This window comes from Oculina patagonica, chromosome 7 (assembly GCF_052425735.1).
Source record: "Oculina patagonica isolate OP01 chromosome 7, crgOcupat, whole genome shotgun sequence".
NCBI lineage: Eukaryota > Metazoa > Cnidaria > Anthozoa > Scleractinia > Oculinidae > Oculina > Oculina patagonica.
In genome coordinates this window covers 32152665-32164629 of record NC_135764.1, presented here as the reverse complement: position 1 = coordinate 32164629, position 11965 = coordinate 32152665, and the positions used below count along the sequence as shown (strand labels likewise).

General features: G+C 37.6%; 1 protein-coding gene across 1 annotated transcript; it reads left to right on the top strand.

Annotated features, from left to right (window-relative positions):
• Positions 1–3225: 3225 nt before the first annotated feature.
• Positions 3226–11596, top strand: LOC144659552 (uncharacterized). Its single transcript, XM_078520020.1, has 8 exons — positions 3226–3429; positions 3848–3902; positions 5003–5048; positions 5909–5958; positions 6746–6791; positions 8740–8822; positions 10505–10577; positions 11039–11596. Exons 1-8 carry the CDS (start codon positions 3336–3338, stop codon positions 11519–11521), a joined length of 930 nt encoding a protein of 309 aa, XP_078376146.1. The 5' UTR covers positions 3226–3335; the 3' UTR covers positions 11522–11596.
• Positions 11597–11965: the final 369 nt, after the last annotated feature.

The following is an 11965-nucleotide window of genomic DNA, read 5'->3' as shown; positions in this document are numbered from 1 at the left end:
CATGGATGGAAATAGATCGCGCAAAAAATCTGCATTAGAAACGTTCTTGCGCGTTCAATTCCAAAGTAGAAAAATTTGTACAGTGTACAAGCAAGCAGCTACTGGCGATATTACTAATAAATGAAAATTTATTCATCGCAATATTTCCAGACACTTTTGTGTCGGGTTTTCCAATAAATACTGTCTGATCCTATATCTTTTTGTCGCCTTCTTTTCATCGAGATTCTACGCGAAGATCATAATGTTCTTAATTTTTTTTCGGCTTAAGGAAACAAAAAAGTTAGTTAACAGCTTTCTGAAAGGTTTGAAATCCATGGCTTTGAAAATGCATCATCTTTTCAATAAATATTGAACGTGAAACTTTATACAATCGCTGAAAATGTGCCGACATTCGTTTTGAGATAACAATTCTTCGATGGAGTATTTAGTTTCAAAATCTAAGAGGGACAGAAGGAGGGGAAAAAATTCAATTTTGAAACATTAAACGAGGAAGAAACCACTTGTGCGTATGTTTTGCGAGGGCGAACTAAATTTCATTAGCGTAAAATGTTGATTGAACGCTTTGCTTATCTATCGAGCGATGAATTCAAAAGTCTGATAAATTATTGGCGTGGAAGAATTACCCGATGACGTGCTTGTGTCATGTACAGGTGGATCTTGGCGGGTGATTAAAAATACCGTCAGGTAGTTTGCAATTTGGATTCACTTAACCGCCAAAGAGCCATACACAGTTCTCCGGCCGAATTTGTACGCGTTGCTAGTTTTTGTTTCCTGCTAGTTTTAATTTCCTGCTCCGATAACAACCTCTTCGTTACTTTGATTTCTTTCTAAAGTACAGTGAAACCTCGATTTAACGAAGTGCCAAGGGACTGGAGAAATTTGTTCGTTATATCGAGGGTTCGTTATATCGAAAACCTCGATATAACAAAATCGCGGAAAAACGACCAAAATGTTCATTATATCGAGATATAATTAATAATTTTTTTTTCACGCTGTTACGTTGCACTACCCAGCACTTAATGATCTGAACGACTGTCAAAAATAACATTTGTGTTTTAATGTCTGATATCTACATAGGTATGGACATACGTCTTTGAAGTTGTTTTACTGTTAGAATTAAAGTATTTTCATTATTGTTGGTCTATTCTAAATTCATCTTTTGCCGCGTTTTAACTGAAATTCGTTATATCGGGGTACTTTTTACGTTTGGGCTTCCGGATTGTGTTCGTTATAACGAGGACTTCGTTATATCGAGGTTCGTTATATCGAGGTTCTGTTCCATACATTTTACTGTAACTTTGGCCAGGCTGAAGAATATCGTTCGTTATACCGAGGACTTCGTTATATAGAGGTTCGTTAAATCGAGGTTCCACTGTATATTTATTTCGAGAAAGCGAACTTTAAGAGAAAAGTTAGCGGCTTATTAAGAGCGAAGTTAAAGTGGTTGTCAGTAAAATCCAACCATAGAAAATTGTCACGTTTCAATCCATTTGGTTATCATTTGCTGCCTTTGAAATATATGACTAATTGACAGGATGTTTGGTTGAAGTTTTATTTTAAATCTGTGTTGCGTCTTCAAAATTAAAAGGCTGTAATAAATTAGATCAAATAGAAAACTGGAAGTCTACGCTCGTTTGGCTTTACCTAAAGCGTTCAAGTACCCGACCTGGACCAGTTGTTCAAATGAGGGTTCATTCTAATTAAAACCCCGTCTCCTCGACCTAACCTCGGGTTAATTCTCTTAACGGGAGGTTAAAACTTAGCTCTTACACGAGGTTATGTAAACACTTCTTTGAACAACTGGTCCCTGGGATGCATATAGAAACACGAAAGAGAGTGTGAATCGAAAAGACCCGCAGTTCCAGGAAAAATAGTGACTGTTTTCCGATAACACAAGTCCGGGGTAAAGTTCCCCGGGAAAATTTTTAGATATTGACTTCCAAAACTGTCATTTTCGGGTATTTTGAGACACTCGGACAAGAGGTTGACCGATTTCCGTGAAACGGTGGAAACCGGCCTGGATCCGCGCCCGGTTCTTGTCAGTATTCAAAATGTAATTTGCAAAGTCCATTAAAATTACTCACTCGCTCACTCATCCTCTTCGCTCCTCTGATTGGAGCATAAGGCTACCCAGAAACGTCCTCTATCCTTCACGGTCTTTTGCTCGCTGTTCCACCTCATTCCAGCTAGTCCAGCCCAGGTCTTTACGCTCACCTTCCCCAGTTCACATCTTACCTCCGTTTATACAGAAGTAAACTTAGAAACAAAATTATTTGTTGATATAGTTAAGTATCTAAAATACCGTTGAAATGACAAGAAAACAAAACAACCTCAAAATATAGGTCTTCACAATTGAAATAAATCATGGTCATGGGCTCCTGATCTTATTACATAAATTTCAGAGGGGGCTGTTTAGAGAGAGAGGGAGTGAGGGGGGGGGGGGGGGGCTTAAAAGAGCGAAGGGGGGCGCATCGTGTGAGATATTACACCAACTCTCCTTAAAAAGAGATTACATAATATATAGCACGATAAAAGAAAAATAAAAACGTGAAAAATTTAAGAAGAATGACATTGAGTCCTTCTTACTAGCTTGACATAACTTATTGAAAATAATTTGCTAAATTGACAATCTCTGAAGGCAAAGAATGCCATTTGCATATTGATCAAGGGAAAAAAGAAAAATTAAAAACGTCCCTGCTAATTTTGGGTATTCTATATTTAATGGAGCTTTCACGGTTCTGCTACGTGTAGGAGCAATTAATAGGTGGAAGTAGTTTACTAGGATAAACACATCAGTATAGAGCGGTTTATTGTTCTCCATGTGAGGGTCTACGCAGTTAAAATCAGGAGCCGGCATCAGTCAGAATTAAAAAAAAAAAATTAAAAAAATTACAACTCTTCAAAAGTAGCAAAAATCTTTTTCCAATATAATGTTTGTATGAGGCCAAAAGCCTAGGCAAGCTAGAAGCTTGGTTAGCTGATGTCTCAAGGAATATGGTATTACGCTCGGAGATGGTACAAAGAAGAGAACCAGAAAGACGGCTAATCTCGCAAAAGACCAAAAAACGTTTGGGAGTTTTTTAGTCATACCTCAAGTGCGGAAGAAAGTTTTCCGCCAGTTTGGTTTCGACCAATCAGTGCGCTCCGATTTTTATGGCCGCGGAAGCCCGGATTCGAGGGGTGGAATATTCATGGGGTCATACATGGAATACTAACTCGATAATGCAATATGGCGGCGGTGACGCTTTCGAGACGTTTGTAGTTGAACCGTGAATGTTTTTAGGTTTTTCTTGGTAAAATCATCCAGTTTCCTTAGCAAAAGCAGCACTAGCACAATGCACCATCCTACAAGAGGTGGAAATCGTGGAGGACAGGACCAGTTCGACTGGGAAGATGTGAAAGCTGATAAACACAGAGAGAGTTATCTAGCTAGGTGAGTCGAAATTCTTTGTGAAGTCAAATAACTCGAACTCTAAATACTTCGAACCTCCCGCTAACTCGAACCTTTTTCAAATCCCCTTCAGGTAATTTTCTTACAGTTTTTCCCCGATAACTCGAACTCCCGATAATTCGAACCTTTTTCGATTTCCCTTGATGGCGGTTCGAGTTATCGGGATTCAACTACAGTTAGTTTCAAATTCGTTTCTGTTTTGTAACTCCGACGTTTATATGAAAATCTAACTAAGGAATCTTTTTTATTTCTTCACACAACTCCATGGTACTTTATATTAAATGCGATGGGGTTGTTGAAAAGCTCCATTGATCTTTTATTAATCTTCTATTGATCTTTTAATAAAAAAACATATAATTTTTCGTAACATCAGAAAATCTTTTTATCTTACAACAGGTCATTCAGTGAAGGCTCCTGTGGGGAGATGGCAAAAAGGAAAGGATCTTCACTGGTAATTAAAACCAACACTACATATATGTAGCAAACGCACCAGCAATGAAACTCATATAAAACTTAGTCATTGAGTGAAACTAAATTTATTCTTGGCGACGTGATACTTGACATAATCAGTACCAGTGATTTCTAGGACATAAAAAGATAGAAATATATTACACTGAGAACAGAAATAACGGCATGCAACAAAGGAAATACAAGATAAACGAAAGAGAAGACATATACCTGATGATTAGAATACGAAAAAAGGTAAAGCATAAATGAACTTCGTTAAACGTGAACTACTTCTCTTCCTAGTTAAACAATATACATAAAGCGCGCAAAAGTCTTGACTATATAAACATAACCGCGGTGAGCTGGGCCAAGAGTACACGGCCGATAAGGGATTGGTTCTTACAAAAGTTTGTATTAGCAGAAACATAACGTATATGTTGCAGTTAATTTTTGATCTTAGTTAATTTTTTATTTTAACTAGTAATTTTTTTTTTAACTGTTTTTTTTTATTCTAGGTTAATAAGTAGAAAAAGTAGAACACCTCCCCTACCTTGATATTTTCCCCCCCGATCCTTACTAACCCTCCCCTACTATCTGCTATTATCCCCCTCCCCTAAGTACTATCTTTTTTTTTTCTTTTTTACTAACCTGCACTGGATTTGAACTCTCAACCTCTGGATTTGCTATCCAACCCCTTATCCACTTTGCCACGTAGGAAACGTTGGGTGAACCACTATTTTTCAAAAAATTATATGATACCCTAACCCTAACCCCATTATTAATAATTAAACTAGTTTAAAAAATCAACTAGTTAGAAAAAACTAACTAGTTAAAATAAAAAATTAATTGAGATCAAAAATTAACTGCAACATATACACTACTATTGTCATGCTGAACTTGGTCAAATGATCAAACAAAAGTTTGTAGGGCTGTCATTAAGTATTTAAACAGCTGTTTATACATTGAAGTTATCACCTGTAGCATTTCCCTCTGTATGCAAGTGCAACATAACACCAATCAACATTTTCACCCATAACACTGAGTGAAATCAGTCATAACAGGTGTTATGGATAAAGTTATATTATTTATGCTTAATTTCTCCAGGTACACAAAAAGTGGCAAAGTAAACTCAGCAGTGTCAAAGCAACAGGTAATTTGCATACTGCTGTCAGTGAAGTGCTCTCCTAACCTGTGAACACAGACATATTTTCGGCTGACATTTCTCTCCGCTGAAAAGTAGAGAAATGACAGCAGGAAATATGTCTGTGTTTGCAAGCTAGGTCCCTCCTAGAAGACCGCATTTTGAAATTTGAGGCTTTAGAAATATAATTTTAGGTGAAATGGAAAACACGTTTTATTGTCAGTTGTATGAAGGATAAAATTCCACTGGCTAAACTGAATTTTCTTATTCATATTTTATGATTGAAGGTGGTTGAAAGTGTAAGGACCAAAAGTAAATAGAAGTTATTCTTAGTAGTTATTGTGTGACTTGAAAATGTTGTTATTAATTGGAAATCCACTAATAGTGGCCTGGCCTTGCTAAAACACACTGTACTAGTTATGAAAAGTGTTAAAAGCAGCAGAGTGGCTATGGATGGGTAGGAAAAAAGTGGGCTAAAACTTAAAAAAGTCAGACTGATGTTTTCAAGTTGACAGTGCTACTTGGAAGAAAATAACATAAAAACCATTGATTAGGGTTTATTCACATCTTGGAAAATAGATTTATGCCTTTCTTTCATTTGTTTTAAAGGTTATTTTGTTGATCAGTGAGTGCACCCTCATAGTTCTAGCATAGTTTACACAAAAACATAGAATACGTCTCATTACACTGTCCCTTCAAAACTTATATACAAACACTGAGAAATGCAAACCAAATCACAAAATGTTTTTTGATCCTTGCATTTCTCATCATTTGTGTGGACTCATTGTGCTTATGCTTGTTCTTGGTACGGTGACCACCAGGCTTTCTGTTGATTGCTGCTTAATTTTATTGGGTAATTTGATCCATAGGAAAAAGATGCCATTAAGAGAATGGAAGCTGAAGCCTTGGCAATAGCACTGTAAGATAAAAATTAATAGTTATCAGTTACACTATTGTAAACAAACAAACAAACAAAACAAAGCAATCAGCATGGTCATGATAAATCAAAATTATCTTATGCCTGGTCTTTTTTAACTCATCCCCAATCCTCCTTCTCCATGTATCCGGAGACCATTTATTTTATAAGTACAACATGTATGTGCCTTGTTGTATCAATTTTACTTATATGTAATGTGACCAGGATCAAGACAAGGCAATTCCTGTCTTCCTTTCTTTACATGTACCTCAGCGACAGTAATGTTGATGTTAGTAACTTAGGCCCTGTCCACACCAATCCCACTAGAATTTGAAAACCCATCTTTTATTTCTCCAGTTTGGCCAACCGTCCACACTAAAATGGCATTTTCGGCCACCAAATATGGAGCTTTTTGAAAACGGTCTCCAAAGGCTGACTAGGTGGTGGAAGGTGAAAACGGATCTTTCACCATTCATTTAGGGCAGATACTGCATTTCATTTTCAAATTTGTCTGGATTAATGTGGATGGTGAAAATATTTAGAATGATTAAAAAAAAGAAAAATGTATGGATGGAAAACATTTTTATCTGTTTTTGGGGCAAAAACGCCATTTTCAAATTTATTTCCTTAAGATACCCTTAGAACACCTTATTAAAAATCCCTAATAAGGTATCGATCTGGTTAGTTCTTGGAATACAAATCACTCTATTTTGTAAATAAACTGTTGTCGTTATTGTTGTTGATAATGATGATGATACGTCCTCGTTCATGTCTGACATGTTTTTTGCAGAGGGAAAGGAACTGGCAAGAAAGTGGCAACTGGAGTTACAAAACAGGTACTGATCTACCCCAGTTTACAGGGCTCGAGACTAACGGTAGCCAACTAGCCAAAGGCTAGTAAAAATGCAGTTTTGGCTAGTAGGTTTTGGCCTTTCACTAGCCAAAATGGCTAGTGAAAAAATCAGGCATTAGTGGCAAGAAACCGCATTTATTAAAATCGTCTTTCAGAGAATATAACTAACAATTGCAGTAAACTGTTGACATTATAGAATGTGAAGCTTAAAACAAAATTCTAGTTGACAAAAACGCATTTACATGTACAATTTTTAGTGAAGAACAAACTCATCAAAGCCCAATTTTTTAAGGGAAAAAAACGTGAAGATTTAAGGAACATTTAACGGTTAAAGGTTTCAACATTATCGCCCATTTTTTCACCCTCTTCCCCTCCCCCCTTAAAAGGAGAACTATGCTTAAAAATTGTGGCTAGTAGAAAATCAGTTTTGGCTAGTGAAATTAAAGCTCTCACTAGCCACTTGGCTAGTTAGCAAACAAGTTAGTCTCGAGCCCTGGTTTATTAATGAACATGTTAGCAGGGCTGAAATAATGTTTTTCACTAAAAGGACATATTTTGGTGGGGCAAAACAAAATTGTGGTCAAACAGATTTTTATTCATTGTTGCAGTAAAATGATTTATGATCAAAAAAAATGTCCGAACATCGCGTTTGACCACACCTGGGATTTTGTCAGACATGAGCAAATTTTGGTCGGCCAATGTTGGATGACCGACTGTTATTTGTGTGTTAGTGTCAGCTGGCATGACCAAGACTCTTCAGCTTAAGTAACATGAATCAGTTACCTTTTTACCATGATGCTGTGCAGTGACGGTAACAGTACACAAACCTCCAAAAATATCTCCCCCTTCTAATTCTCAGCTCGTTTTGTGGTTCAGTCATTATGCTTACTGTGTTTTACTATCAATGTGGTTTATTTTACATGCATCCAAAAAAGCACATTAGGGATGTTTGTGAAATCTTTAGACTTATCAATGGATGACACTGTTTTTGGTTGTGCATAGAAACTACGCGTGTCACTTATCAACTTATCGCGTGTCACTTATCAACTTATCGCGTGTCACTTATCAACTACGCGCGTCACTTATCAACCTAGTAAAATGGCCTAGCTAACAGCGAGTCTCACGTAGCTCAGTTGGTTAGAGCGCCCAACCGGTATCTGGGAGGCCATGGGTTCGATTCCCGTCGGGGAATCAGATTTTTTTCTTTGTCCCACGCTCGTGTCATGTAGAATAATTTCTTCACTATTTATCACCGAGCTTAAAATCTACCATCTATATTATTTACTACAAATTTGATGATTTTGACATTGCTGATCCTAGCAGTATGCAGGACGCGTGTCACTTATCAACCTAGTAAAATGGCCTAGCTCACAGCGAGTCTCACGTAGCTCAGTTGGTTAGAGCGCCCAACCGGTATCTGGGAGGCCATGGGTTCGATTCCCGTCGGGGACTCAGATTTTTTTCTTTGTCCCACGCTCGTGTCATGTAGAATAATTTCTTCACTATTTATCACCGAGCTTAAAATCTACCATCTTTATTATTTACTACAAATTTGATGATTTTGACATTGCTGATCCTAGCAGTATGCAGGACGCGTGTCACTTATCAACCTAGTAAAATGGCCTAGCTCACAGCGAGTCTCACATAGCTCAGTTGGTTAGAGTGCCCAACCGGTATCTGGGAGGCCATGGGTTCGATTCCCGTCGGGACTCAGATTTTTTTCTTTGTCCCACGCTTGTGTCATGTAGAATAATTTCTTCACTACTACCTTACTATTAGACCATTATTTTAAATGCTCTTTCTTTTAGAATTTTCCTCTTCCCTGCTATGAAATGTTGCTGGAAACCATGCTCCTCCAGGGTACTCTGACCTTAACTTTTTCTTCAACAGGGAATTCAATATAAATTCTGTATTTTATCATTAATTTTTAGGAATTGGCTGAAGTTTGCCGTAAGGGCCAAATGGAGCGTGACTCCATGGATATTGAGAGGGTGGAAGGCATGGGTTTTGGAAGGTACATTGTACAATGTGATACCCACGATCACAAAATAAATTTTCTAAAATAGCTGAAGCTGCTTCATGTTTTTACTGTATTTTATATTGTATACTGCAATGCTGATCTGTTGATTAATTTATTGCATAATCTTTGAGGTTGGAATCACTTTAGTCAAAACCTTTCATAACACCACCTCTCATAGATTGCTGCAACCTCTGCTAGGGATACTGTATTTACTTGAATAAACACTGCGGCGCTTATTAAGTTTCATCGCGCCTCAAGTGCGGCGCTTATTCGAAGGTGGCGCTTATTTGAGGGCGGCACTTATTAAAAATTTGGACGCCACAAAGAATCTAATCTTTTAGATTACCGTATTTATTCGATTAAGCGCCCAACCTCGAATAACCGCCCACCTCGAATAAGCGCCCACCCTGTAGGTAGAAAAAGTTAATAACCGCCCAGCCTCGAATAAGCGCCCACCCCCACCCCCCTAAAATGAGGGCACAAGAGAAATTTTTATTATTGTTGAAGTTGAGATTAAAATTGACTAAGTACTACTACGAGACTACCCCGAAGACCGAGTTTTTTAGGGGTTTTTTACTGAAACTTTGAATGAACATTTAAAATTTAGCTTTCGTACACCTTCACGTTTAGTTGTTATACGTTGTTTTCTTGCAAAATCAACGTACTACTTTCTAAAAATTATGAAAATTTAATAAGCGCCCAACCTCGAATAGGCGCCCACCTCGAATGAGCGCCCACCCTCAAGGTCCAAAAATTTAATAAGCGCCCAGGGCGCTTAATCGAATAAATACGGTAATGTCAGTATTCGTCTCTTGCTAAAGAGAAGTGTCGCTAGCAGTCCTGGCGCAGACAGGGCCTTTATAACATTTATAGAACTTTGCATTGTAGGAATGTTGGATAGAAGAACTAATGGGCGAGTGGTAAAACAATCTCTTTGAACTTCAAAACATTCAAAAAAACTTCAAAAAAAATGTTCAAGTTGTGTTAGAGTTGCTTTGTAGTGCTGTTTCAAGTTAAATGGAATTCCTTGAATAAGCACTGCATCGGGACTGGGGCGCTTATTCGGGGACGGTGCTTATTAACTTTTTTGTCCCAAATGCGGCGCTTTTTAGTGGGCGGCACTTATTCGAGTAAATTTATACAGTAAGGGCTTTTCAAATTCTAAAGTGTTTTTAACCTCTGGTGGGAATGCTTATTGAGTAATGAGATGCCTTATGATCCTGATATGAAGATAAATGTCTGTTCTTACAGTAGAACACTTAATTTCTCATATCTTAATTCTTATGTTCACAAATAACTACTGATTCATTGTGTCGCTGCAACTTGAAATTGCACTAAATGCACTGAAACCTCTTCAAATTACAGTTCTCAAACAAGGCATTATATTTGGGTTTACAGTAGCCTGCAAGCAGGCTCTCTCTTCAGGGGCCAAAGGAGCGAGTTTCAGCTCCCTCTTCAGTGCTCGCATTACCCCCCAAAAGAGAGAGTTGTTTCCCCTGAAAATAGAGCCTGCTCGCAGGCTAGGTTTACAGATCTGCATTTGTCTCTGAAATGACTACAGGCCACGACTCAGAATTTAGACCCCCTGTGGTCTTACCTTAAGCAATCACACAGGCTTGAAATATTGAGTAATCATTTAATTAAGGGAAGTTAAACTGTATCCTTATTTTTAACAGCTCAAGAGCTCGCCTCATGGATGGGCTGTCTGTGCCGGTAAAGGAGACACTTGGAGCCACAGGATCACCACAGGTCTGACAGTTTTTGCAACTTTTAATTACATCCCTAGATACTGTACCATACATGATTGCATACATATTACCATAGGAATGAAAGTGTAGGGCTATGTTGTCAGATACGTTTGGAGTGTTTTGGTTAAAATCTCAGTCTTGAGTGTGGAAATAATTTAGAAATATTATGGAGTTCATGAACAGCAATATTAATTTTGCTTAGCAGCCAGTCTCTTTTCATACACGTAGACAATCATAATTTTGTATCAAAGAGAAAGGAATTTTTTTTGCTTTTGTTTGCTATGTGTGATAGTCAACTGTGCGTTTGCCGAGTGGTAAAAGACTTGAACTCATGCTTAATTTTAGGCTTGATTTCCAACCCTTTGGGATTGGTGAATGTGTCATCTTCAAATAGGGCTGAAAATTTAGTGTAGGTCAAATCATACGTGTAGTCTAATTCTTACACAAAAATTCCATTCTTAGGAAAGAGATGCAGATCCTGAAGCTAAAAGCTATCAGAAGACTCAAGAACCTGGAAGTAGTTTAAAAGACGATGGTCAATCCAGGGATAAAATAAAGAGAAAGAAAAGTAAAAAAGAAAAGAAATCCAAAAAAGAAAAGAAACGCAAGAAGAAAAGCCACGCTGATGACAGCGATTCATCAAAGGAGAGCAGAAAAAGAAAAAGAAAACATGATCATGATGAAGTTGATAAGAATGAGTATGGTAAGACTTCTAAACACGAGAGAAAAAGAAGAAGTGATCATGGTAAACAGGAGACGAAAATTAAACATAAGAGGCATGACTCTTCTTCTGAAAGCGAATCATCTGATGAAAGTGAAAAACGTTCTAGAAGGCGTCATGATTCCTCTGATCTAGACACTTCAAGGACATCTAACACAAAGCACAGAGGCAGGGTGGACGATGAAAGACCAAGGCAAAGAAGACAACGACATGACACCGAGTAAAGCTTACTCATGAGTCTATTTATTATAAATATTCCTAATGCAAAAAGCTATTAAATACAACTTTTTTTTTACTCATGGGAGACTACTTTTTCGCCTTTTCACCAATGTTTATTACACAAATCCAGACTTGCATACACCTGGACAAGGTGCAGCCCTCAAGTAAAAATGTGCAAGCTGCTATGAATATTACTAAAATGCGACATTCCGTTAAAATCAAATTGTTTTACTTACGTGAGACTACTTTTTCTGCAATGTTTAGTACACAAATCCAGACTTTAATGCACCTGTACAAGGTGCAGCCCTGGAGTAAAAAGGTGTGGGAGGCTATAAATGTTACTAAAATGCAACAATCCATCGAATACAACTTTTTTACTCATGAGTGAGACTGCTTTTTCACCAACATAGAGTATACAATTCACACACACCTGTACAAGTTGTGGCCCT